The 27,528-nt window shown below is 54.8% G+C and overlaps 2 protein-coding genes across 3 annotated transcripts in view; both read left to right on the plus strand.

The window, feature by feature from the left end:
• The window catches only part of CDC25A (cell division cycle 25A), a 16,224-nt gene extending 2,600 nt beyond the window's left edge, over positions 1-13,624 (plus strand). The window contains exons 2-16 of one of the 2 annotated variants that reach the window (XM_021382163.1): positions 1,379-1,464; positions 3,054-3,120; positions 3,777-3,812; positions 3,957-3,993; positions 4,382-4,483; positions 5,297-5,413; positions 6,891-7,025; positions 7,673-7,747; positions 8,367-8,519; positions 8,801-8,893; positions 9,238-9,300; positions 9,404-9,502; positions 10,002-10,132; positions 10,238-10,349; positions 11,647-13,624. In XM_021382163.1, coding sequence (XP_021237838.1) covers positions 1,379-1,464; positions 3,054-3,120; positions 3,777-3,812; positions 3,957-3,993; positions 4,382-4,483; positions 5,297-5,413; positions 6,891-7,025; positions 7,673-7,747; positions 8,367-8,519; positions 8,801-8,893; positions 9,238-9,300; positions 9,404-9,502; positions 10,002-10,132; positions 10,238-10,349; positions 11,647-11,787 — 1,447 coding nt within the window. In that variant the 3' untranslated portion in view covers positions 11,788-13,624. The remainder of the gene's footprint in view (positions 1-1,378; positions 1,465-3,053; positions 3,121-3,776; positions 3,813-3,956; positions 3,994-4,381; positions 4,484-5,296; positions 5,414-6,890; positions 7,026-7,672; positions 7,748-8,366; positions 8,520-8,800; positions 8,894-9,237; positions 9,301-9,403; positions 9,503-10,001; positions 10,133-10,237; positions 10,350-11,646) is intronic. The other variant, XM_021382164.1, reaches the window with a different exon arrangement.
• Positions 1-27,528, plus strand: part of LOC110390697 (GTPase IMAP family member 8-like) — a 685,191-nt gene that overhangs the window by 255,125 nt on the left and 402,538 nt on the right. The window lies entirely within an intron of this gene.

The following is a 27,528-nucleotide window of genomic DNA, read 5'->3' on the forward strand; positions in this document are numbered from 1 at the left end:
GCTCTCCTTCCCCCTGCTGCTGCTCGCAGCATCCCCTCACCCCTCCTTCCTCCCAGGCTGCCTCCCGCCCCGCTCTCCTGCCCACGTTCCCACACCTCCACGTGCCACCATCTTCCTTCCCTCTGCTCGGGGTGTCTCATCTCTTCTTATTGTGTGGGTGCTTTTCCTTTACCTGCTCTGCAGTTTACCTCTCCTATGGCTCCTGCCCAGTCCTGAGAGCCCTGCTGGTATTTCTCCTTTTGCTGCTTGCTTTTATTTCTGTAATCAGCCCCGTGATCCTTCCCGCCTTCAGATTCCAGGGATTCCTGCTAACGACTCCCACTGGTCCCTTCCATGTTGAGTATTCCGCCCTGTGGCTTTGCACCCCCCACCTTGTGCCCTGCCACATCTTTTGAGTTAATCAATATGATAAGAGCAGCCCCACTCCGGAGCTTTTCCCTCGTTTAAAGGTGACGTAGGGGAATGCTCTGTGTGACGTGTGTGTTTTCTGCACTTCCCACAGTGCTCCTGCACCCAGGAACGGGGGGGGGGCTGCACCCATCTGAGTTCTGTGGCTGCTGAGAGGTTGGGTGGGCAGGGGAGGGCTGGGGCTCAAACCTTAGCTTTAACAACTTAGCTGCTTCAAAGAAAACCAAATCACCAAACCTACCAGTTCTCAAACTCAAAGCTCGTTTTTCTATGCGGAACAATCATGAAATCAGAGGTGAAGGGGAGGTTACAGTCCTGAGAGAGATAATGGGGTGCTGATAGGGGTGTTCCCAGGGAAAGGTTTGGGAGGGGCTGCGCCTCCAGGCACCAATATCACACTCCACCTCTAAAGTGGCTTTGGCCCTACACTTTTATTGCAAGGTGTCGTTTTGTTGTATTAAATCCTTCATTTGTGAAGGCACAAGATCATGAGAGGCCCTGAAGTGTAGGTGTTTTTTTTCCCCTGAAACACCAAAACCTCCTGGTTTGTTTGCTGTGCAGAACACTTGGTGGCTTGATGCCAAGTGACTGAAAGGCGACCAGGAAAATGATCGCCCTCAATCTTTCTTCTCCCCCATCTTTCTGCTTTGGAGAAGCCTGCTTTCTAACATTGTCAACGCTGTGTACACAACATGCAAAATAATAATGGTCATAAACCAGATCCAAAGGTGCAGCTTGAGCCCCTGCAGGCAGCAGACCTGTGCACATCTCTAAGGGTGTGATCTGGTGTCATCCCTGTGCTCAGCAGCACAGAGCACAGAAGTCTGCAGGACTGCCAAGCAGGAATCCTTTTGCTTGGCCCAATGGTGACTGTTGGAGGTTATGCTTAACCTGTGCTGTACGCCTGCGTTCTCGTGCTCCTGTTTTGCATTTCTCCCTTAAAAAGCATTTTGAATTCCTCCCTTTACAGTCAGCATGAAAACACCGAGCAAGATTTGGGAAACAAGAACGCGAACGGTTTGCAAAGATCAGCGTCATCAGAATCAACAGACTCAGGTACAGTGTTCTCAGTTAGTAAGTAGTGAGCAAGGAATGAAAAGCACTGTATTTGTACTCTGCTGGCAGGTTTGGATATGGAGCTAATGCTGCCTTTGGTCCCTGCAGTGTTTCTCACTCTCACACTTGTGAGGGGAGGCAGGCTTGTTTCTGTTGCTCAGCAGACCTCGGGCAGCCCAGATTTTTGGGTTGTTTTCTAATTGTCCTAGAGCGTGTTTGCAGTGGGGTTAGCATGGAGGGAAAAACTGGTTCTGGCTCTAGAGGGGGCATGGCAGAGAGAGCTTTTCTTCTTGCTTCTTAGGATGAGTGTTAGAGGCAGCTGCTGACCTGTTTTGCTTTGTGCTCCAGCACCATCCAGGGAGACAAACCCCAGAGTGGCAGTGCTGTTTGCTGCTGCCTCGATGCTCTGTGCTGTACGCAGCGGTAGGTCCATGCTTTATTGGGAGTGGGTCAGCCCTTCTTGCAGGAGAGGCAGCTGAGGATGAGTGCTGCTTGAGACGACCCAGACAGGCTGCCCTAGTGAGCTGGTGCTGCCTTGGGAGTGCTCAGGGCTGTGTCAGGGCTGTGGTCTGGGAGCAGAGAGAGCGTTCTGCTGCTTGTTGTTGGGACGCAGCACAGATCTGCCTTCAGCTCAGAGTGGGACCAGGCGTTTTCTACCCTTTGTAAGCGAGGTGTCGGCCTGTGGTTTCTCTCTTTAAACCCAAGCTCTGCTAACCTGCTCTGCACGCTCGCACTGAGGTTGCCAAGCGGGGTTTCTCTTGTGGCTTGGGTTTTGTCTGTGGCTTTCTGCCTGTGTGAGCTGGCTGTCAATCTCGCAATCTGGGAGCTGCTGTAGTACTGATACTTGTTGAGAAGTTGGTTTTTTTTTGTCTCCAGATGAGATGGTTTCTATCAGTGGAAATAAAATAAGGCATTACCCTGTAACTTGTAGAATGGGGAGAGCTTTTGATACTTCACTGCCTGTCCCAGTGATGAAAATCAGTGTTTCCACCCATGTTCATGCACCAGTTTCTCTGTGCAGTACTTCAGCCTTCAAAGGAACCACTAAAAACCAAGTGCAGCTGGCAAGCTACAGGGAGATAAGTAACCAAACTGGCTGCATCTCTGCTGCTTGGCTCTCTTCTTTTCTTCCTGTCTCTTTAGCAAGTCTCAAGTGTTACAAAATCCCTTACCATTAAGGTCTGTGCTGAGTGGCTGCCTGTCGTGTTACTCAGGTTAGTTCTTGGTGGCTGTTGGTTCAGATCACAGTTGCTGAAGGAGCAGTGAGTCTTGTCCTGATGGAGTGTTCTGGTGAGCTGCTGGCCTGTCCCTGGGGCTTGTGCATCCTGCCAGAACACAAGGTCTCCTCGACTCTGTGTCTTAGCAGGCTTCATATTTGATCGTGTTTAGAAGTTGCTGTGGAGTTGCAGTGTTCTGCTGGGGTTGTGCACGGAGTGCTTGCCTTTATTTCAGTGTGCAAAGGACAGCTTCCAACGTCAGGTCCAGTCTGAGCTCAGCACCTTTTGGAGGAGCCTCACAGCGATGCCCAGTGCTTTGTGTTCCCTGTGGGCTGAGCCAGGACTCACTGTAAATCTGTCTGTCTCCTGCAGGTTGTGCCTTGGATTCTCCTGGTACTCCGACCCCTGGTGACATCAGAGAGGAAACGTACGTAAGCAGGTGCTAGGCCTGACCTCTGCGCTTTCACATTGCACTGCTAACAAATGTGGGCTGATGAGAGGCTCTGCCTTTGCTGGCACATGTGCAGTGGGCTCTTCTCTCTTCTAGAAGGGTGTGCTCCCATGCTCTGCAAGTGCAGATGCTACCTTGCTGCCTTGTCTGTCCCCAGTGCTTGCAGGTCATGAGTTGTGACAGTCACCCTGCAGGAGCGTGGCGCTGGCTCCTCGCTGGGGCTGCCTGTAAGCTGTGGTTTGCACTCAGGACTTAACTATGAGCTTTTGCTTGTGGATGTCTTAACTGATTCCAAGCAGTTGCTTTTAGCATTGATTTCTCTCTTGATTAGATTTAAGGAAACACATTTCCTGATCTTTTATCCCTGGCGTTGGGGGACGGATGCCTTTGGTCCCCAGTCTCCCAGGCTTTTCTCTTTCTTGTCTAATCAACGCTGGAAATCCTTTGAGGAAAGGAGGGAGAACAGGATTCCAGCAAGTGCTTTGAAAACCTGGATGGGATAAGCGGGCCATAAATAGTTTTGAGAAGGACAAAGTGTCCTCAAGAAGCAGCTGGCTTCTGTTTAGCTCTGTGCCTTAAAGACAAGGTTGATTTTTTTCAGAGTGCTATCCTGTGTTGTTAACTGTGGGCCATTTCTCTTTCAGGTTTGAGAAGGCAATTCTTGCATCTAGCAGACTGAAGTAAGTATATCTCCGTCTCACTTCCAGTCACTGTTATGGATTTGCCTCTAGCTTTAGAGCTCTATGGAAAAAAAGTGAATGTTACTCTCATTGCTGTCTTTCAAAAGAAAATGTTGGAAATAAATCTCTTCTTTCTCGTTGTAGCCTTCGACTGCCTCTCAGAAGAATACATTCACTGCCAGTAAGTGAGGGTGGTATTGATCGTGTGTAAATGTTTTAAGGGTTTACTGTGTTCCCTGTTTTTAGTTGGGTGCCTCCCACATCTTGTTAATTTATGGTCTTCAGGAGCAGCTGTTGTGGTACTTGATTGAAAGCTAAGAGTTACGGCTTGTAAATTGAAATCTAGTTTGCATGTTGGGCGTGGGATTGCAGCAGTGTAGCTTTGTCTGTCACTAATGCAGCTGAAGCACTGCATTCCCGTGCCTCCGGGACAGCAGCATGAAACCCCTGCACTCACTTGCAGAGGAAGACCTCGTAGTCTCATGAATACCCCTCTTTTGGTCAGGATGTACTTGTGCAGAGGCTGCATTGGGTGATGCTTAACTAGTGCTTCTGTCTGAACTCTGTAGCAAAGGCTCCTGGGCTCCAGTCCCGCCCTGAAGAGAAGCCATTCGGATTCCCTGGACTGTAATGCCTTTCAGCTCCTAGAACAGAATGAGAATAAGGAGAATGTGAGTATTGCGTGCCGTCTCCGGGGATGGCGTGGTGTGAGGGGTGGTACTGAGGAAGCTGAAGCAGCACTCCTTCATGGGCAGGGCTGCTGGGAGAGGTTTGGTAGCTGCCTGCCAGCCTGCAGCTCAGACACGGCAAAGCTTTGTGCAGCTCATCCTGGAGAAAGCTGCAGCAAAGTGTGACGGCCCTGATTACAGGGACTGCAAACTGATTGTAGGTTAATAACAATGAGGGAGGCTTTGGTTGTACAACTTCTTCCTCCTTGCTGTAGCACCTGGCTCCTCTTGGTCTGTGGCAAGGCAGAATGTTTCCGGAACGCTGTCCTTGGCTATCTCCAGGAGGCTGCCTAGATCTCCATATCTTTCACTGCTGATATGGGGAGCCCTGGTTCCTCAGCAGCACAAATGTGCCTTTGCCTTTGTGCCCTGGGAGGCCTTGCTGCTGGCAGTGCTGTCTGTGGGTGCTGGCAGGCCCAGGCATCATCACCCAGCAGCACACATTGTTCTGCTGAGCAGGCTGCAGCCGTAGCTGCCTTCCCGTGGCTTCTTTAGCAGAGAACTTGACTGATGAAAGAAAATCCAAGTGCCTTAATCCTGCAGATAATAAGAGGGAAGCTTGATTGAGTTAGATGAATCACTGTTGTAACATCTTTGCTTTGAAAACATTCACACTCAGTCTGTTTCCTGTTTGGCAGCAGGAAACTTGAATCCCAAATGTCAGGTGGCTTAAAGGGGGGGAGATACAGAGATCCTGGCAACTTGCACAGTTCATTATTCTGGTAAGCCAGTCACTTTTCTCTCTCTTTGATTCAGGAATCGTTTGAGTTCAAGAAGCCAAGCAAGCCAGCTTCTCGTAGTTCTGCGCACGTCCATTCCCACGATGGAAGAAGTGTTCTTGGACAAAGGCAGAACTCTGCCCCGGCTCAGGGGGTAGGTACCTCAGTGGTGTTGGTAGTAACGCTCACCTAACCCTGTGCACACCTGCTGGGAGGAGGAAAAACTGTGTCATGGTTCTGTTCTGAGACAGTGCTCTTAATCATAAATAATGGGCTGCATTAAAAGAGGAGTGGGCAGCAGGGAGAGGGAGGTGGTGGTCCCCCTCTACTCGGCTCTCGTGAGGCCCCATCTGGAGTACTGTGTCCAGGCCTGGGGCCCCCAGCACAAGAAGGACGTGGAGCTGTTGGAACGAGTGCAGAGGAGGGCGACCAAGATGATCAGAGGCTGGAGCACCTCTCCTACGAGGAAAGGTTGACAGAACTGGGCTTCTTCAGTTTGGAGAAGAGAAGGCTCCGGGGAGACCTTATTGTGGTCTTCCAATACTTGAAGGGAGCATATAAACAGGAGGGGGATCGATTGTTTGTGAGGGTGGATAGTGATAGGACAAGGGGGAATGGTTTTAAGCTGAGACAGGGGAGATTTAGGTTAGATATTAGGAGGAAGTTTTTCACACAGAGGGTGGTGATGCACTGGAACAGGTTGCCCAGGGAGGTTGTGGATGCCCCGTCCCTGGAGGCATTCAAGGCCAGGCTGGACGTGGCTCTGGGCAGCCTGGTCTGGTGGTTGGCGACCCTGCACTTGGCAGGGGGGTTGAGACTCAATAATCTTTGAGGTCCTTTTCAACCCAAGCCATTCTATGATTCTGTGATTTGTGTGCCAAATAGAGAAGCTTCTCTGCCTGTCAGATGTGGAAAGTCGTTTTGTTTGGCTCAGAGATGATTCTGCAGTCTGAGACACTGGGCAGTACCAAGCAGTGGCCGTGCTGCAGAGCACCCAGTGAGCGTGGACGTCAGTGCAGGGTAGATGCAGCTGGTTTGTAGCTGCTTCCATCAGTGAAGTAGATGTTTGTAGTGATGCAGGTGCATCTGGAACAGCAGAGCCAACTGTTACGATGCAGCTGGGTTTTATGTCTGGATGTGATAGGCAGGAATCGCTGCCTTCTGCTTCTGTTGCTTAGCAGAAGCAACTGATAAGTTGAACAATAAAAATAAATGTGTGGGTATATATGTCCTGATGGATCCTTGCACAGAAACAGAGCCCGGGGGGCTAAGTCCTGTCTCTGCTTGTTGAACTCAGTAGTGCTTTGTCTTGGTTCTCCTGACCTTGTGTTTATTAACTGCAGTTAGTGTTGGTTCCTCTGCCATCACCTGCTTCTCTCCTTTGCACCTTTGCTATCTGGTGCTTCCAAGAGAGGAGCTTTACTGATGAACCAGGCTAATGAGGCACTCTGTTGTCAGGACCAAATGAAGCATGGGAACTTGGTTTGGGGTTTGCTCAGGTCGGTGCCTTCAAGGTGCTGGATTAACCACCATCTTTTCTGTAGTTCTGCGTGGGGGTGGCATCATCTCTACCTGCAGCATCCTGCTGTAAAGAGAAGGAATGTCATTAAAACCAAAATGTTTTGTCTCAGTTTCCCACTCCAGAAGTGCCCGCGGGCGAACCAGAAAACCACAGGGCAGCTTTCCTGCAGCAGTGTTCTCTGACTTCCTCTGAAAGTGAAGACGATGATGGATTCCTGGAGCTCTTGGATGAGCAAGACCTGAAAGTAGGTGCAAAAAGAAACGTGATGCTCTGCTAACATCAGCTCTGCAGAGTGTTGAGTTTGCCCACAGCATGTCTGCAGCACGTGTACGTCCTGGTAGAAGTCTGCCTTACCAGCAACTGCAGATAGGCAGGCACAAGGGGTTCCTGAAAGACTGAGTTACATTTCTCAGCTCTTCCACTGTAGCATCTCTGTTTTTATGTGCAGACAGTAGGATTTGCTTGATGTGTGAACAGCAGTTAGAGAGGGATTGCTGCTGTTCCTACTGCTATTTGAATTGTGAAGCTATAGAGGATGATTGGAAGAGTTGGCATTTTCTTTAGAAGCTCTCTGAGGGAGCTAGAGGTAATATTTACTTTCAGATCACTTAAATAGAAGTCCTGTTTCTGGCTGAACTTGACACGCTTAAGGCTTTGGAAGAGCATCCTTTTAATCAATGAATGAATTGATTTTTAACTTACCCTTTCCAACGTGGCTCGGCTCAGCTCTGTTATTTCATCGAGCGTCTGATGGTCACGGAGTTGAGTTCCTAAAGCTGCTCTGGCAGCTGAATTCAGCTGGCATGTTTGCCCAAGCTCACAAGAGCCTCAAGTATTGACAGTGTCTGTCAGGAGTGAGGCAGATGGGAGTGAGCTTCTTTTGTTTTCCAGAATGATGAGGAGATGCCATCGGACGTGGCGAGCCTCTGGACCGCGCCGCTGGTCACCAGGAGGGCGGACACAAGGGTGAGTGTTGTCCTGGGTGGGGGGGATTCTGTCCCCTGGGCCTGGAGAGCTCTGATGCTGTACCCACAATCACAAAACAGGGCAGTGGAAGACTCCTGCAGTGCTGTGTTACTGCTGAAGCCTGCTGCCTGGAAGGCTGCGTCAGCGCACAACGCTCGCTGCGGGCGTGTGTCCACATTAACTCGCTTCTTACAAGAACACTTATAGATGTGAGGAGATCTTGACTGCCCTCATCAGATACTTCTTGACGTATCTTGAGTACAGTTTTCACAGCCATGCCTGGGATGCCTGTAGCCCAGACTTCTGATAATAGACCGTGAGGGCAATGCAGGCTCCCACAAGAGGCTCAGAATCTGCTGGTGGATGGTCTGCTGGTTGACACAGCGCATCCTGCCAGCACATCACCTTGTGCTCTGAGCTCACCCAGCCCACACAGCTTGGAAACAAGTGTCACTGGAAACGTAAGCCCCCAGTGTAGGTGACCCTGGTCATGTCCTGCTGTCGCTGTGCAGTGGCAGTACCTTAGATGAGCCAAACTTTATCACAGTCTGGAAGTCTGAGGCATGCTTACTTCCTAGTCTTGGTCTTTGCTAGACAGCTTCACCATCTCTCCCCGTAGGCCAGACGATGCCGCCTCTTTGGCTCTTCGTCTCTGCCCAGCGCTGCAGGCAGAACCACACAGAAAAGAATGGAGAGGTCCCAAGAAGAGAGTTCTCCAGGGAAGAGCAAGAAGAGGAAAAGCCTGCCTGGAGCAGCCTCTGGGGACTCAGCGGTTGGTGGCTTGGCATTTGGTGTTGTGGCAGAGAATTAATTAGAGCTCAGATGGAGGTGTCTCGTTAGCGAAGGCCACTGAGCGTGAGCTTACTGGGGGAGGTGCTGATCTAACAGTGTGCAGTGTGGGGCTGATGGACATGGTGCAGTAGCCCTGCCTTGATCCTAAAGGGAAGCTGTGCATCAGGCTGGCAGTGAATGCTGACTCTTCTCTTACCCTATGGGGAAAGGGTCTCGTGCTGGTCGGTGTTTGGCACTCATCTCTAACCTGTCTTCCCCTAGAACACAAAAATAGTGAAGACACAATCCTCTGCGGCAGAAATCGAGAGCATTTTGGACAGTGACCACAGGGATCTTATTGGTGACTTCTCAAAGGTAATTAAATGGTTTGGTTTCATGGTCTCTTTTAGAGAGGTGCCTTGAAGCAACCCCAAGTAAAGCACTGCCCTTCTTAGGAGTACGTACCTGAACCACTGGTGAGGGCTGCTAGTGAGAGTGATGCTCTTGTAGATCAGTCACAAAGGGATTTCAACAAGATCTTCAGTGTAGGAGCCTGAGAGAAGTGCGTCCCTGAATCTTAGAGTGCTGGAGTTTTAAATGCTAAGCTTAGCTCATGAGATCCTTGTCAGTGAAGTGTTTGTCATGGAGCTGGGTGCTGTGCTACCGAGTGTGTGGCTCGTGCTTGGAATGTCCTCTGCTAAAAGCTGTCTGTTTTCTAGGGATATTTGTTCCACACTGTTGATGGGAAGCATCAAGACTTAAAATACATTGACTCAGAAATGGTATGTGTTCTGGGGGGACAGCGAGACGTTCTTTACTTAAATAATTGTTTTCAGGGTTTTTTAAATCATTAAACTGGGGGTTTCTGTTGTTTGCTTTTTGCAGATTGTGTCTGTCCTGACCGGGAAGTTTGCAAGCTTCATCAAGGAGTGTGTGATCATTGACTGCCGCTATCCATACGAGTATGAAGGAGGACACATCAAGGTGAGTTGTGCTCCTGGGGGGGCAAGGCAGAGCTGCATGGATCTGCCTCTAGGGAGGCTGGGGACACTGGGCACCGCGTGGGGCTCCTCACCAGGGGTGAGCTGGCAGCTCCAGGGGAGGGTGCGTGACCCACGGTGCTCAGCATCCTGATCTCTGGGGCAGCTGGGAGTGGAGTATTACTCTCCACTGAAACCACAGACTCGTGCTATAGAACAAGTGGCTGTGGAGGGCTTTCTTGGAGCTTGTTGCTCAGTCAGCTGGCTTCCCCCTCGGATTTCACTCATTGTATCCCCCTGACCACCGCCTCCAGCTGCTGCCGGGGCTGTCTGCAATGGGTGGCAGCGCAGCACTGGGCTGCCTGGGTGCCTGCTTCGGTTTGAAGCTTGGTCCCCAATACCACGAGGGGGTTGGAAGAGCTCCCCTAGGAGCTGAGGACGGAGCTTGTACTGAAGTGGGACGTGCTTGTCACTGTGTGCCCTGGGTGCGGCCGCCTTCGCAGGGGGCTGTCAACCTCCACATGGAGGAGGACGTGGAAGACTTCCTGCTGAAGAACCCGATCCCACCCTCCAAGAACAAACGGGTGATCATTGTGTTCCACTGCGAGTTCTCCTCGGAGCGGGGGCCCAGGATGTGAGTGACCCCTGTACCCTTGATATGAGCTCGTTTCTGAGCAGAAGTGCTGCTCTCCCGTGCTGCTGGAGCAATGCCAGCTGTGACACACGGCGTCCTCTGCAGGTGCCGGTTTGTGAGGGAGCGGGACAGGCTGGGGAATGAGTACCCCAACCTGCACTACCCAGAGCTGTACGTCCTCAAGGGGGGGTACAGGGACTTCTTCCTGCGATGCCGGGTAAGTAACGCCCTCTGAAACTCCACCCTTCTGCTCTCACAATACCCATACCTCAAATCAGACTTTTCTCCATGGGGCAGAGGGTGTTTTTCCCTGGGTAGTTGTGCAGTGTTGTACTGAGAGCAGTCAGAACTTGGCAGTGACGTTGCCTTCATTTCTCAAAGCCAATTCTGTACCTCAGCTGCCTTGCTGCTGTGGCTGGAAGGTTTTTCCTCTTGTCTCTAGAGTAAAATCTAAAGCTGTTTCGTCTTTCTGTAACAACTAGGAGTTCAAAATGTTACACAGAAGGAATCCAGGACTTTTCTCCTAGTCTTTGCAGGCTAGGCGGAGAGACCTGGCAGCAATTGCTGCAATGGCACATGGAAACCTCAAGCCTTGCACTATAGTAAAAAAGCAAAATCAAAGAACTCGAGCTCTGGGAAAACTTGAGCTCTGAGTTTCCAACCTCTCCTTCAGAGAAGGAGAGCAATGAGTGTCCAGTAGCTCTTCCCAGCATGATGTTTCTCACTCTGCTTGGCTTCTGCAGCACTTCACTCCCTGTATGCCCTTTCTCCCTGTTCTGGTGCTACAGACCATGGCCCCCTCTCACTTCATCCCCTCGTGCTTCAGAGCATCTCTCAGATTACCACTCTGCTCTGAGAACTGCTGCAGTTCCAGGCAGATGCGAGATACTCAGCCTTCCCGCAGCCCACGTTTGTGGGGCAGGGCTGTGTGCTGCTCCCCACGTTTGCCACACGTAGTTTCCCAGTCTTTGTGTTGCTGCTGCTCACAGTGGTGGGTGCTGCTGCATTTTTGGCCCTACTGCTCCCTGCTGGCCCTGCGTGGCTGGGGGTGCCCCAGGATTGTTCTGGGCCCTGGCTGCGCTCTCGGGGCTGGAGGGCCTCGAGGTGGCAGCATGGAACAGCTGGTAGCTGCTTTGTGAGCCAGGGCCAGAGGAGAGGGAGAGTGCTTTCCAGATCTGTGTTACTTCAGAGTGAATGCTGGATAGACATTGTTTGCTTGCTCTGTATACTGAAGTCTGCCAGGAAACTCGGGCTGAGAGCTCTGTCTGTAGGGCTGAACGTCCTTTGCTTGGTAGCTCTTGCTTCAGAAGTAGCTGTGATCTGATCACCACTTGGCTTTGCTCTGCGACATCTGATGTGGGGCTGCTGCCTGCGCCCCAGCTCGGTGGGGCTCCTGTGTGGTTTGTTCTGGTGGCAGTGCTGTGAGCTGCCAGGTCCTGGTGGCCACGCTCAGAGCCCACCGCTCCGTGGCACGGTAAAACGAAACCAGAAACGAACCCATTTCTTTCCCCCAGAGCTTCTGTGAGCCCCAGAGCTACCGCCCCATGCACCACGAGGACTTCAAGGAAGACTTGAAAAGATTTCGCACCAAGAGCCGGACCTGGGCCGGTGAGAGGAGCAAACGGGAGCTGTACAGTCGCTTGAAGAAACTCTAAGGGCCAAAAAAAAAGAATGAACAAAGACTGCACCCCGTGGCGAGGGGGGGGAGAAGCTGCAGCCTGCTCCTTGCCGGAGGTTTTCTGGTGCCTGCTCACGTCTCTTGTCCTCTTGGGAACACTGCGGTCACCGCTGGAACCCAGCGAGCTGGGAGCTGGCTCCTGGGGGCAGTCTGCTGCTGCTCCGTGGGGGTGGCTTTGCATGTCACCACGTCCCCCAGCGACCCCCGGGGGGTGGAGGACACTGTGGTGCTGTGTGCATGGGGCTCGGCTGGTGCGAGCAGTGAGGGTCTTTTAGTGCCTGGTAGCTTTTTTAAATGCCTTATTTTAATTTAAATACAGTCGAACCAAGCGTGAGGGTGCTGCAGTTGAATCATCTGGGTTGTGCTGGAGGCTCGGTTCTGCTGGAGGGGGGAGGGGGGGGTTCATTATTTTCTCAGCTTTGGGTTTTGGTGAAGTGAGGTGAGGAAATGGTTCTTTACGGTCGGGGCTTCCACGTCGCTGAGCTCCCATGTGGCACCACGAGCCCTGTGGGCAGAACCCTGTGGGGGAATGGTGTGTTCTGTGTCCATACCGTGTTCTCCTTTACTGAGTTGCTTTATTTTGTAGCAGCTTGAATGTAGCTGCTGTTCTGAGGAAGGTGGTGGCTCAGAGCAGGCAGTTTCCGGGCCCTGATGTTCATTCTGCTGGCATGGTGTGTGTGTGTGGGGGGGGGGGGGCAGGAGCTGTGTTCCCACAGCTGCAGCTCGGTGTGGAGGAAACGCTTGGATCCCTCGGTGCTGCCCTGGAGCTGCTCCTGCTGCCCTGCCTTCAGCTTCAGCCGGATCTCAAGCAGCAAAGCCTGTCCTGCTGGGAAATGGGAACCCTGGAGGGAGGAGTTGTTCCTGCTGTGCCTGCAGCAGAGCCCACCTGAAGCAGGACTCGTGGTTCCACGGTGCAGCAGGGCCAGTACTAAAGCTGTGCTGCTGCTGCTTGTGTCACGTAGGAGCCCCTGACAGCTTAACTGTAGCTCAGTGACATCAGGGCAGGGCTGCCACTTTGCACTGCCTGGAGCTCCTCCTCGCTGCCCATGCAGTGCCCCAGCAGCGCAGCCCTGCAGCTCCGTGCTCCCTGCACCAACCTCAGTGCCCTGCTCCGTGCCAGCTGCTCTTGTGGGCCCTTGTGCAAAGGAAATTCTGGAAGTGGTGTCTCAGGTGGAGCTCAGGCTTTATTTTGTGTGGTTTTTTTTTTTCTTTTAAACTGTCGTTCATCCCCTGGAGAACAGGAAGGCCAAGCTCTGAACACTGACTTTCTCATTCTTAAAGATAAGAACTGCACCAGCTCGGCTCTGAGCGGGCAGCACCCTCAGCTGGAGGGGCTGGGGCCGCATGCAGTGTGCTGGGATGCGTGGGTCCAGCACCACGCCCGCTGTCTCACTGTGGATGGAAAGAATGGAAACCAATTGTTCCCTCTGCGTGAACTTGGGCTTCGCAAAAAGAAAAAGCTGGAGCTGTGCTTGAGGGGTGATGCTCTTCTCTGACGTCACTTCTTGGCTGTTTCTGGGGCTGAGAGCATTCCGCTCTGTGCCTGCGGCGTGGTGCTTTGCGCGGGTGTCTCTACCTCAGCTCCTCCTGTGCTTGCTGCCGGGCAGGAGCTCGCTGTGGGGTGTTGTTGCTGCTCTCATCCTCCTGCCCGGCTCGCAGCGTGCTCCTGCCTTTGTCCCCGCTGTGCTGTGTGTGCTGGGAGGCCCGGGGCTGTGGAGGAGAAAGCTGCGGGTCCCGATGGGGGCTGTGCTACGTCAGCCTGCAGCTGTAACAAGCATCTGCCGGTGTAGGGAATAAAGAAGTCCTTAAACTCCGACCTCTGTCCGACTCCTTCCGTGGCAGCAGGGCTGCAGCCATCGCTGCCTTCCTCTGCTCCTGGGCTGAGCCGGAGCTGCGGCTCTGCTGGCTCACGCTGCTCTGCGTTCCCCCAGGCCCCCTGTTTCCGAGCTGTGTTCCCATACAGCAGGGTTGGAGCTCCCTGCTGGGTGGGGACCTGTGCTGTGCCCCATCCCTGGGGAGCACCTGGTGAGGGACCCAGCCACGGGCAGGGCTGCAGAGCAGGTGCCCAGCAGTGGGGTCGGCTGCAAAAGCTGCACTTAAAATGCAGCGGTGACTTCCAACCCATGGGAGGCTGAAGCAGAGAGCAGGATGGCTTGGCTTGGTTTTTTTTGTTCTTACCTCCATCTGTCATCCTTAAAACTGATGCTGAAAGCAGCTTACAGCTTCAGCAGCTTTTGCCGCAAAGCTCTGCGCTCGCTTTCCCGGTGCTTTACCTTTGTGGCCTCTGTCGATCTCATGCTCCTGCATTTTGTGGTGCCTGTAGCTCTGGGGGCCCTGGTTCACCCCCTCCCCTTTGCATTTCCCCCACGGTGTGGCTGGGCCGTGGTGCAGCCCTCTGGGAGCCCTCAGTGCTGGGGCTGCTGCTGTGGGTCTGCTCGCTCCGGGTCCTGCACGGTGCAGGGACGCAGCCCGTCCCCTTCCAGAGGCCGATCTGTGTCTGAGGTCACCCAATCCTGGCAAAGCCACGATGCAGGGAGCACTGCAGGGAGGTCCCAGCCTGGCAGCAACACAGCTGCGTCCCTGTGCCTCTAGAGAGGGTGGGCAGCGTCCCTTGGGCTGGCAGCTTGGCTGCCTGGTGCCGTGCTCCCTGTCCCCTCCGTGGCACAGCCAGGCTGGGCCCCCAGCTCCTGTCCCGGCTCCAACCCCCATTGCACCGCGGCAGCAGGGCTCAGCCACATCCTGGGTTTGCCGAAATCAGTGCAATCCTGTTCAGTTGGGCATCTGGAGAAAGCGTTTGTTGCTCCCAAGCTGGGTGCAGGACGTCACCCTGAGCCCCGCAGCTCGGCCGCTTGGGTTTCCCCTCTGCATTTTCTTTCTGCTTTTAGGATCGTGGTCGTTGCGGCTGCAGACGGGGCGTGCTGGCTCTGGGCAGCTTTGCAGCCGCAGAAGTCGCATCCCCGTTTGTTTCTGTTGGATGAACTCTCCGGCGATGTTTGCTCGGGCTTAAGCAAGGAGCCATAAAAAGGAGACTTCACTTCAAAAGAGGAAAGTGGAAGGAGGCCAAGAGGAACGCTGCCAAGTTCTTCTTTCTCTTTCCATCGGTGCAGGAAATCCCCAAAACTTTGGACCTTGTCACATCAGGCGCAGCAGCCTGGCCCTGACCCCAACCCTGGCCCGCGCAGCCCGGCCGCTGTGGGCCTGGGGCACAGTGCCAGCCCAACTCGTCCCTGTTAGCAGCACTCTGCTGGGAAGCGTGGCCAAGAAGCGAGGCAGGGCTGCAGCAGCGCTGCCCTGGGCTGAGTGGGAGCTGCACCCCAGCCCTTTGGCATCGGGTGCTGCTGCCCATCTCCAACGCGGCTCTCTCTAATGAGCTTCCACCCCGGCCCGGAGCCATCAGTCCTGGCAGCACGGAGACGTCGTGCGACGAGATCCGGTTCCTCCTGAGCAAGGAAACCGTGCCTGGAGATTCGCCCTGTCCTGCAGCGTGGAGCTTCCCCTTTCCTAAGCAATTAATGGGAAGCAGCACAGCGAGCAGAGCTGTGGGTCATGGTGGCCATCCCCTCTCTGCTGGCCCAACACTCCCTGTTGCTCTGGTTCCGCCACCATCCTCAGCCCTCGGAGAACTTGTGCCACGCTGCGCCATTATTTTGGGATGCAGAAGAGAGCAGGGGGCCAGCATTGAGCTGACATCACCCCAGGGTGAGCACAGTGGGGGTTTGAGCGAAGTGTTGGGGGCACAGCAATGTTCCCAGCTCACCTCGAGCCCACGGCGACAGCAGCAGGGAGGGACGGCGCAGCCTTTCCCTGCTTCCCCCACTGGGAACCAGCAGGACAGCAGCCATGCAGACGGCTGCAGGGCTGCCCACGCGCCCGGCTGTGGCTGCAGCACCACCAGCCCCGGTGCAACGGCAGCGTGGGATGGGGACGGCTCGAGCGGGGCATTATCCTGAACCGTGGCAGCTGCTCGCAAAGCAAACGTGTGGCTGAGGCCTCAGAGCCCAGCAGCGAGGAGAAAGGCGTTCCCAGCAGCACACAAAGGCGCCGTTGTTGCTCCTACGTTGTGGCCGAGTCTCAAAGCGGCAAGTGGCTGTCGCGCGTCGGTGCTGCTGCGAGGCCGACGTGTCCTGCGGGGCCGAGTGCTGCTGGGGGGGGGAGGCTGCAGCTCCTGGCAAACAGCCCCGCTCCACCCTGGGGGATCCCCACACCTCAGACATAGGGAACGGGCTCAGGTTGTGCCAAGGGGGGTGAGGCTGCGTAGCAGGAGCAGCTTTTCCAGAGAGCGGTCAGCGCTGGCACAGCTGCCCACGGCTGGGGGTCACCGTCCTGGGGGTGTTCAAGGATCGTGGGGCTGCGGCACCGGGGGACGCTGGGGGATCTCAGAGGTCTTCTCCAACCTGGACCCAGCACCGTGCTGAGCATGGCCGTGTGCAGGAGGGATGTCACAGCGTTCTGGAGCAGGTGCTGGATGCGGAGCCGGGCGTTCTGCTGCCCTCCTCGTGCGCTTCATCCCAGAGCCCTCTGCAGCGTTTGTGCGGGGCTGACAGAAGCAACCTGGGCTGCTCCGCATCGTGTGTTCCCGGGGTGGCGAGAAGGAAGCCTGCGGGAAAGCACCAGCTGAAGGCAGGCGTTGCTGGAGCTTCCAATCTCTGTGCTCACGCTCCGCTTTTGGCTGAAGCTGCCGAGGAGCCTCGGTGCTCGGTGACTCTCGTGGCACTGCTGGGCTCCAGGTGCAGCTTTTCCTCCCTGGCGGGACGAGGAGATCCCTGCGTGCTCAGCGCGGCGACCGCTCCTCACCCTGGGACGGCTGAAATGGTCGCACCGATACCGCTCCGAATCCATTCTGCTGTTCCCGCACAGGGGAGCTCCTTGCCGTGATGCCCTGCGCTCTCCGTTCAGGCCGCTCACCGCCCTTGGCTGAGTCCCAGCAGCTGGGATTTGTACAAATGGCAGCACCCGTGGCCCTGCATGTTCCCGGTGTGGGTCCCAGTGTCCAAGCTGTGTGCCCACGGCACGGGGTGCTCCCCTTGAGGCAGGAGGTGCAGGCACCAAGGAGTCTGTCCCTCGCTGTTTGCCCACATCGGCAGCTCTGCGTTTTCAGGACGCCTTTGGAAGGAACGACATTAGGTCGCCTCGTTACGCACGCGGGTAGAACAGTAATTTTGCACCATCTCGTTGTTGGGCGACTTGCAATGCTCTGAAATGAATGGGCCGTGACTCCGAACCAGCCGTAGCTGCTGCCCCGCATCAGGATGCAATTCCTGCTGCTTCACCGAGCTCCCCTCGGCTGTCCCGGCAGAAAAGCAGAAGTTGTGAAGCGTTTCAAAGCACGCGGATTGTTCTCAGCCAAACGCGTTTCCAGCGGTGAATTGATGGCTTTTCCTAACTACAAAATTCCTGCTCCCGAGCGGCTCCTCCGGGCTCAGCCCCGCTCTGCTCCTGCACCCGGCGCCGTCTGTAGGTGACCGCTGGAGCAGAGGGAAACTCTTCGCCCTCTGTGCCGCCTCTCTGCTGGGAAACCCGCGGCAATAATCGCCGCCTTTGTAAGCTTGGGTTACCAATCGCATCCGAATGCTCCTTAATAACTGGGCACGTTTCCCCGACAAACACGAAGCTTCTCTTTCATCGCGCTCCCTCCGAGCTCCGTGCCAACCTAATCTTACAATCTAACCCCACGAGGAACCTTGCAAACAACGCTCGCGTCGCCGTCGTTCCGTCGCGCTGCCAAACCAAGCTGCCGGCTCTCCTTGCCCAGGCTGCAGCCTGCTGCTCTGTGCCAGTGCACGGGGAGTTCACTACACGACGTCGTCAGCAGAGCCGCCAGCGAGGGAGCAGCTACAGGCAGCGCTCCCGAGTTTCCTCTTGGAACAGCAGCGAGGGGAACCCGGGGTTTTGGAGCTGCGGGGTCGGGCGGCTGGGACCCAGCTCCCCAGCTCCAGCCCTTTCCTCCATGGGGCTGGGCATCGCGGCATCGCCCCGCAGCTCCACACACCACCCACCCTCCCCAGCGCTGCCTTCATGAGGGACCCAGCTCCTTTTGCAGCCTCTGAGTGCCTCTCTTTAACGACCCCCTGTTACCTGCATTCATTCATTCAGTTATTCATTCATTCGTTCATTCTCCGGCTGTTCTTACTCCACCCCTTTCTAATAACGTCGCCTTCTCACCAGGGCTTATTTGGGACGAATGTGGGAAGATTTTGAAACCAGATATAGGCTTGGCAAAATACTCATTATGACCGTGGCTCATCTTCTCGACCACGAAGCTGCACGTTCCCCAGTGCTCCAAATCCACCTCCATTTGCTGAAACAGCACTTCGACTTTTATGTTGCTTGGCTCTTCGCACCGCTTTGGCATTCGACTTCTCCAGTTTCCCAAGGAATCCGTTAATCAAGCTCCAGTGGGGCGGCAGCTCAAGTTCAGCAAAAACATCGCTCATATTCAGTGGTGGATTCATTCAATCTGAAGGCAGATGCTTTCCCAGAGCAATGGATTTATCTGGGCACGGGTTTTAGGGGAGCGCTGGGGCTGGTTGCAACCAGCGCTGCTTTGTTGGCGCACGGAGCCGCGCTGCACCTTCCCTACCGCTGCCACAACCATCGTCCCTTCCCCTCTCTTCCAAAGGCTCTGTGGCCAAGACGGGGAGGCAGCAAGGGTCAGAGTCTGCTCTGACAGAGGGGAGTTCACCCATTCACTTCTGAAACAGCTCTGGGCTGACGCAGATGGAAGTTGCCCATTACCAGAGCGTGGGGCACGGCTTCAGACGGACGCTCCCTTCCCACGGCTCTGCAATGAGAGATTCACTCTGCTGAGAACGAAGGGATCGCTGCTGCCCGAAGGAAGCACGCCCTGAAGGTTTCTGTCTGCAGGATCTGAGCGTTGTCCTCGGTCCATCCGCTTTCATTCGAGGCTTCCCCCAACCACAAGCATGGCCCGCACCTGAGCGCGGTGGCTGGAAGGTCACCCCGGGGGGGCACGCTCCCTGCGCCCTGGCTGCCTCGTGACGCCCGTCGGGTGCTTCTCACAGCCCCTCTGCAGCTGTCTCCAGTTACTCCCCTATCTAAGATTTCAGGTTTAGCCGATGCCACGTACCTCCATCCATCCTGCTGCTCGCGGCTCTGCTCGGTACCTTCAGAGCTCGGGCTGCTCGGGGCCCGGAGGGTTTGGTGTTCAGCAGCAGCAGCAGCAGCGCATCCATCACGCTGATGTGAAATGGCCTTGCGGGGTTGCTTTTAAGCTAGGAAAGAATTCTTGAGTCATTTCAAACTTGCAAGCTGATGCCGTCTTTGCTCTCGCGTGGCGTCACCGTGTTCTTGAGGTCAGCTCGTTGGTGACTGCAACCAATGTATTCAGCTCCACTCCTCAAGGAGAGCACTGCGACACAGCTCTCTGGGAATCCAGGCTGCCCGCATCCAGCTCCTCTCGGATTCCTTTCCCAGGCTCTCTCTGTCTGTAAGGTTCTCTGATTATTGACTAACGCTGGCACTGCAGACCTCTATTTATAGAAGCCTTGATCACATATTCCTCTATTTGGTGTCATTTCATGCCTGTAGTTTTCCCCAGCTGCTGCAGTAACTGGGGAGTAGCGGGATGAGAGGGGCTCTGCTTCCTTCTCCGTGCGGTTTCTTCCCCTTAAATGCGGTCTTTGATAGAGGCACCACTTTGCCATCCAGGACAGGGATCCAGCAAAGGATGGAGCTCGTGGAGTTGGGCTGTTGGGTTGCCTGGATCCTCGTCTGCCAAATGCTCCCTACATTTCCAATGACGTTGGCTGTGTGTGCAGTGACCCCTGGGAGCCCCGGGGCCGTCCCTCGGCCTCCTGCTGAATTCAACTTCTGCAGTCCTCAGATTTCCTGCAACCTTCTGTCCTCCCCCTCCCTTCCCTTCTGAATTTTACTCCCTGCCAAGATCTTTTTTCCATCAGATTATCATTATTTCTGTCGTAAGAACAATTGGAACTCTATTCCAAGCAACAGAGCGCTGCCCCCCCCCCCCCCCCCCCCCCCCCCACTTACGGACTCTCGTTTTTGGGAGATGAGTAAGAATTTAAATGGGAATTCTCACCCATAGGAATGAGAGCTGCTGTCATTTCCCCCAGCTCTCGTTTCTTTTTTAAGTGAGAGCAGAAGGAGATGATGTGGAAAAAAAAAAGCCACCATCCGGGGCCTTTGAGCACAAACTTTGGATGTCGTCTGGCTGTTTTTCCTCTGGGTGATGCTGAAATTTCACAACCTCGATTCCAGGTCTATTACGGAGTCCCAGGAGAAGAAGGAATCTTCTAGAAACCCTGTTTACTTTGTCTCTTCCAGAAAGCCTGGGTTTAACAACGCCGTAATTAAATTTTTATATGGCAGATTGAGTTTCATCCATCAGCGTTTCCGAGCAGCTTCCAGTTCCCAGGCCATCCCCTGGCTCTGCGTGCAGCCCAAGCAGCTCCCTGCTGCAGCCACGTCGTGCAGCGCTCCCGTGCACTTCCACCCTTCTCTCCTGGGGCAGTTTTCAGCAATTACGCCTCTTTTCCCCCACCGCAATTTTGGATGTGAGAGTTCCTCAGCGATACCTCTCTACCCCCAGCTTGGGGGTTGCTGGCTCTCTCCCTCGTGTATCCCACAATGTTTTGGCAGCCAGGGCTTGGGAGCGCCGTCAGGAAAGCTCTTCAATCGCAAGCCTGAAATACTTGTCTTGGGGAGGCAGCGCACTGGGATGCTTTGGAAGGTCTGCCTTGCACAGCTCAGTGCTTTGGAAGGTCCATCTTGCACATCCCGGTGCTTTGGAAGGTCCTTCTTGCACAGCTCGGTGCTTTGGAAGGTCCACCTAGCACAGCTTGATGCTTTGGAAGGTCCATCTTGCCCAGCTTGGTGCTTTGGAAGGTCCATCTTGCCCAGCTCGATGCTTTGGAAGGTCCTTCTTGCACAGCTCGGTGCTTTGGAAGGTCCTTCTTGCACATCTTGGTGCTTTGGAAGGCCTGCCTAGCACAGCTCAGTGCTTTGAAAGGTCCATCTTGCACATCCCGGTGCTTTGGAAGGTCGACCTTGCACAGCTCGGTGCTTTGGAAGGTCCATCTTGCACAGCTCGGTGCTCTGCAGCATCCAGATGGGCAGGTTGGTCAGCTGCCCCGGGCTGCTCACCGCCCTGTCCTGCATGCCGGTCGCTGTGAGCGTGGGGGATGTGCCCCATGGCTCCTCACCAGGCTCCCTCTGCCCACCTCCATTTTGGGCTCTGCCTTCTGCTGTGCTGCATCTGAGCAATCTGTGTTTGACACAGGGACCGCGCTGCTCCTTCCACCAGCTCACGCTGCAGGGCAGAGATGCTCGTGAGCTCCGGCCTTGCTGCTAATGTGCCGCTGCCTTTCATCCATGCACAGGGCTTGCTGCTAGCCCGAAAAGATGTTTTTCATGCCATTTTCATGCGTGGCTCATATTTAAAACACAAGCATACAAATGAAAGCTACACACCCTCTATTTGCATGTCTGAACTGATGAGCGTGCAAAATGGGACCAGCAGTGGCTGTGCAGCTGGGGACGAGCGGGATGCATCCGGTCTTTCCATCCCACGTGTCCTTCATGGGCGTCGTGCAAATGGACAAACTGCCCACGTGGAAAACAAACAACTGGGATCGCCCTGGGAATTCTTCAGACGGCCAAAGAGCTCTCAAAAGAGCCATGTCCACGGACCAAGGGCAGCTCTGGGGGAGCTGGGTTTCCAGAGTCACTGCCTCGTTCCAGAAGGGGAACCCGGGCGTTACTGCCGCCGTCCTTCTGCCTGAGCTGAGCAAAGGGACGAGATGTCAGAGATTTCAAAGCGATGTGATGAAATGTAACGAAAGAACTGGAACACGAGCGAGCGATGCAGGAGATGGATGTGCACGGCAGAGTCCTGCCAGAGACAACGCTCAGAGTGCTGTCACATCCCCAGCTGGAAGAACTGAAGGAGGGTGGGCAGCCATAGGACAGGAGAGCACACGGTTATCCTTACCTTATAGAAAAGGAAAGCAGAGAAAATACTGAACACCCTGCAGAAGCTACAGCAGGAGCTTTCCATTTCTTTTTTTGATTGCAACAGAGAAACGAGGGAATTAGGAAGCAGCACATTCCAAACTATTGATGTGCACATGTGTGACTACCCCGGTAACCTGTTGCCACAAGAAAGCACTGCCAGTGGCTCGTTACAGCTCAGAAACGGAGAGACCTCTGGGTCCCAAGGATGTCTAGGAGAGTCATAAGGAGTGGTGTGGAAAGGATGTTAAACCTCGTGTCCCAGAGCTTTAAGGAGGGCAGGGTGATGAGACGAGAGCGCAGGGTGGGATTCAGCACGGGGCGATGACCTCCCAGCAAATTACATCAGCTGCGTCTCCCTCTGCACACCTGGCACCAGCTGCCACCAGAGCAAGGCGATGGGAAAAGATGGGAGCATTGGTGGCCTTCCACAATCGTCTGTTTTGTCCCAGCAGCCACAGCGCATCCCTCATAGGAAGGGCAGCACTCCGGGCAGCCACGTCCTTGGTCTCAGCGCCCTCAGGTCGGCTCCTTCCACCTCCAGGTGAGTGACAGGAACGTTCCCCGCTGATCTTTGTGCCTCATCTCGGACCTGACCCGATGAGGAAGAAAGAGAAGGGTAAAATTAAAATGGTAACAAACTGGGCTCCAGCCCCGGAGACGCACTCCTGATGGGGAGGGACCTGACTTGCACAAAACTTCTTGCAGAGCTGCAGGGACTCACAGAGCTGCTTTTCTCCCTGAGGGGTCTTCTTGTGTCTCATCACTCAGCATCTGTCAGCTCTGCTTGCATCCAGCTCAGGCTGGAAGCTCCCTGGGGCCTGAAGACCTCTCCCCCCCCTGCTGTGCCCAGAGCGTCCCGTGCACCAGGAGCGGGACAGAAATAGCAAATTGCAGTCAGAGTCCCCAGGAGTAATGGAGCTGCGTGCTTTGCACAGCGAGGGGGAAAGCAAAGCGTCCGTGGCTTCACCAAGAATAGAGCTGCGCAGGACGGAAACATGATCAAAATCCCTTCTCTCCCCAGTTTAGAAGTTTGAGGGGAATAATTTTATTGAAAGGCAAATCCTTTAATCTCCAGATATAAATCGACAGAACGGCAGAATTACTGATGCCGGAGCACCTCGTAGAGGGCATGTTCTGTACGTCTTTTCCCTTCGAACAAACACGGGCCCTCCAGCTGTTAACCTACTTATAAAAGGTAACTCAAGGCTGCACGGAATCCGGAGGACATTTTCAATCCGTCATTGCAGCACAGATTCAATTCTTCTGCCTCGGAATAATTGGGCGCAGTCGGTGGAGGCCCAGGATACAGCTGCGCTCTCCCTGGCACTCTTGGGGCTGCAGAGCCCCAGCGTGGGACCCCACGCCGGGCACAGCAACGTGGGGCTCGGAGCTGGAGACCACGGGGTGTGCTAGCTGCAAGGCAACCCCCCTGGCTGGTCAGAGAGACTCGCTGCGTCGCTGGGCCGGCAGGGATCCCCGGCCAAAATTCCATGCCTTCCATTATGCTGCAGTCAGCTCCAACGAGCGTAACAGCTCTGTCTGCTTGGCAAATATCTGCCAGCGACCCACAAACGCTGCTGCTGCCCAACTGAGTGGTTAGGCAGCTTCTTCTCACATCTCGATTCACGATGGGGAAGTGGATGTGAAACGCGGGCTGCAGCATGGGAGTGAAAGTTGCGGGCCACTTTTGTACGGGTATTCAAATTCTCCGAGATGCTTCGAGGCATTCAGCTTCAAAAGCACGTGGGCACCTGCACTTTCTGGAAATGAGAGGCTGCTGCAGGCGGTGGGGTGATTCACTGCCCCACTCAAACCCTTCAGAGATCTAGTTCAACTTTTTTTTCTTTGCAGAGGGTTTAGATTCGCTGCTTAATAACTGCCACTCTGCCGAGCGCTCCTTTTTGGAAATGAGCCCTCTGAAAGCTCTGCTGCGTGTCTGAAAGGAGCGAGAGATGAGAGGAACGACAGCAAACCCTTCACCCTTCAGCAGCAAGCAGCTCTGAAAGCAGCATCCCTCGGAGCCCGCAGCCTGCCCCGCACGGCAGGGCCACCCTCGGCTGTCATCTGCTGAGGAGGGAATGACAAAGCCTTCACCAGTGGGCAAGAAAGCTGTACAGCTCGTTCCTCTTTCTCTCCAAGACTTTTGCTGTCCGTGCCCTGCAATCAGCAGAGCCAAGCCCTGCCACATCACTCGGCGTCCTTAATTCGCTGCAGCTCCTATCTAAGTGGAGATGAATGTGCATGAACCAGAAACAAGCTCTTACTTCCCAGCTCCCTCGGCGCTTGCAGGTGACTCATGCCATACAAGCCGGGCCTGCACTCAGCCCAGCTGCTGGCCCACCCCGCCTGCCCTGCCAGACTCACGGGGATGGCCAGGAGCGGCTCTTCAGGGAGATGAGCAGGTCCCCTTCCCTTTCTCCCCTTCACTTTCACTGTCTGGCTCGATGGAAAAGCAAAGCCTTTGCCTGCCAAGCTTCTCCCCCCACAGTTCCTTCACAAAAATAAGAGTCCCTCTCTCTAGTTCCAGGACAGACGCACTCGTAGCGTCGCGTAGGTTTTGTCCTCCATGTGATGAGGAAGGTGGTTCCTGCTCCCCTCCCTTTCAGGCCACGTGTAGCTGAGAAAGGGCTCGAGGGGTCCGGGGTGGGAAGCTGGAAAAGCAAGTGGGGAAGGATGTTATATTCTTCTGAGGGGTAAACAAAGATAAATGCAACGCTGGAGTTCTGCAAAGGGGAGGCACAGAGAGAGGCAGCAAATGCAGTCTGTCCTTGAGCTGCTCCCAGAGAGCAAGGAACAGTTTAGATTTTCGGTGAAAACAGGGAGGCTTCATGCTAAAGTAGATTAATAAAGCGGCAATAGCTATGCTTGTAAGTGCAATATCAACTACGAGAACACATCAGTCAGTTGTTCACCTTGAAACGAGCCCCGCTGGGATTTCAGCCTGCCCTCACGCTGATGGTTTCTGAAGAGTTATGAGAATTTATCTGTTCGGAGCAGAGATGTAGCTCGTGCTATACATCGTTCTTCCTTCTGGTCAGAAACGAGTTATTCTGCTCTTCAGGTGTAAGCTGAGCTATGAAACCCTCTCCTCCACCCTGCTCCTTCCGAGGCCAACCATAAAAATTTGACTGGCATCAGAGGAGACAGGACAGGATCCAAGGAGATCAGGAAGCCTGATTCTCAGCGTGACGAGAAGCTACACATAATGGGGTGAAAACCACCCAGCTCAAGGTGTGCAAGGAGCATGCTGCACGGGAAGAGGGAGTCTGAGACGGGCAGAAGAATCTGTCCTCAGCTAAAATGTGCACGGAAGAGCAGTGATGGGAGAGAACGCTGCGGGAAGGCGGATCTCATTTCGGTCGGAACGCAGCTTTTGGGCTGATGGCAGCTTACAGATTGTCATTTCACAAATTCCACGCGCTACGTAGGTGTTTGGATTGTGGTGGGCAGTAGCCTGCTGTGACATACAGCTTCGAATGGACACATCCATCACTAGAAGGGCTGCCACCCGCTCCGACTGATGGTAGCTACGTGTGCCTGCTTGGGACGAGAGTGTTAGCAAAGCAGCTGCTTGAGAGAGTGAAGTTTGGACGTTCTGTTGCCTTAAAGCACCAATGGTTTGGCTCCTGTGTGATCTCTGTGCACTGAAGGCTAGACTCTGGATGCTCACATTCTCATTTTGGGGAATAAATGCGGGGCTCAGTGAACAGACAGAGGCTCTTTCTGGAGCCCAAAGCAGGGCACATACGCTCCCCAGCACGGCACTGATGTAACCCACTTCTTTTTGTTACATTACGCTCAAGGCACAGGCACAGCAATGACTGTCCTACGCTAGAACAAGGGCTTACCCCTTCTCTGACCACACCTAGCAGAGAACAGAGGAGGATTTACCACGGAGGGGAGAGGTTTCTTTAAGGCCATGCTGATCTGAAGCCCTGGGTGAGCTGGAACAGCCCTGAAATTCAAACCATCGGCCAATCCTCCCAAAGCCATTGGGAAGCTATTTTATCTCGGAGCTTAAAAATAGCGCACGGTACGAGCAGTTGTTATGCATATGCCTTTCATCAGGACATGGGATTTCCCCCTACCTTGTCCTTACAAGCTGTGGCCCTGGAAATGTACCCACACTCTCCAGTTTGGCGGGGGGTTGGGGTGGGGGGAGCAGAAGCTGCACCCTCACCTCTACACAGATGGGGTGTGCCCCTTCCCACAGCCTGGTGCAAAGGGTGTTCCCTCCTTCAAGTGACCAGACATCGGAGACACGCCTGTTTTTGTTTTCATTTAGTCACGCTTTGATTCCCTTATCTAGCAGGCCAGCATGTCATGAGATTGAGCAGCTCTGTAGCTCCCCCGGGGCTGGATGCATGACACCCCTGGGGCAGACGCACAGACTTTGTTGCCAGCAGACTGGGATCACCTCCCTCCTCCTCCTGGATGAACCAGAGGCTGCAACGATTTAAACCACGAAGCCGAAGATTCCTCCTGTGTGGTTGTTGCCCTTGGATCCAGTCCCATATTTGCCGGTCTCACCTTTCTCCCACCTGCTCCCGTAGGGAGTTTCAGCCACATGCACGACAGCCATGCCTGCTGTACAGTCCACGTTCTTTCATCACTAACCATCCTGCTATCTGTGCATTTCATCCCTGTAATTTGTTTTCCCGTCCTGAATGCAAAGAAGGTCACCTTTCTGGATCAGAAGGGTCATAAGTGGAAGCAAAATTAAAAGCACAGAGCTAAGCAGAAGGACCAGCAGTGTCTGTCATTCAGACACCTGGATGGGTGGGTGATCTCTCCACCTGCCCTGGGCATGATGTTTTACAGCACAAATGCCCATACGCCTCGGTGGGCCTCCCTGTCCATCACAGGCATGTGCGGGCTCCTGGGAGGACACCCTCTCCCTCGCCGAGCATCGCTCCTTCCCCAGCCATGGGATCTCCATCTTCCGTCCGCCTTCACCCGTCCTCAGCCTGTCAATGGCCACCTCGGTCCCCAAAGGCACAGTGAGAAAGCTTTGCCGCCTAGAAGCGAAATAAGCCACTTGTCACCGTGTTCCAGTGTCGTGTGTGGGAGCTGCTCGCCCCAGCCCCTCCCGGCCAGTGCCAGGCCCCTGCTGTGCCCTCACCGCGTCCCTTGGGCCTGGGCCCCCAGCACGGGAGGGGTGCGGAGCTGCTGGGGGGTGCAGGGAAGGGCACGGAGATGCTCGGAGGCTGCAGCACCTCTGCCATGAGGACGGGCTGCGGGAGCTGGGCTCGATCAGCTTGGAGGGGAGGAGGCTGCGGGGAGACCTCGCGGCGGCCTTCCAGCCGCGATCCACTGGAAACGGAGTGACTTTTTACGTGGACCGATAGGGACAGAACAAGGGGGAATGTCTTTAAACGGAAGGAGGGGAAATTTAGGTGAGGTGTGAGGCGACGAGGCGCTGGCGCTGCCCGGAGCTGCGCTGCCCAGCCCCGGAGGTGCCCGAGGCCCGAGGCCGTGGCTGCACCCCGAGCAGCCCGAGCTGGGGGCAGCCAGCCCGCGGCAGGGGCGGAACGCGACGATACTTGAGGCCACGAAGCCATTCTACGATTCTGTGATTCAGCACTCCGCCGCTCTTTCTGAGAAGAAATTGTCCCTAATATCTCAGCAGAACCTCCCCCGGCGCAACGCGAGGCCACCGCCCCTCGTCCCCCCCAGCCCACGGCAACCATCCCGGCACCGCTCCCGCTCAGCCCCTCCCTCAGCC

The sequence above is a fragment of the Numida meleagris genome, unplaced genomic scaffold (genome assembly GCF_002078875.1).
Source record: "Numida meleagris isolate 19003 breed g44 Domestic line unplaced genomic scaffold, NumMel1.0 unplaced_Scaffold180, whole genome shotgun sequence".
NCBI lineage: Eukaryota > Metazoa > Chordata > Aves > Galliformes > Numididae > Numida > Numida meleagris.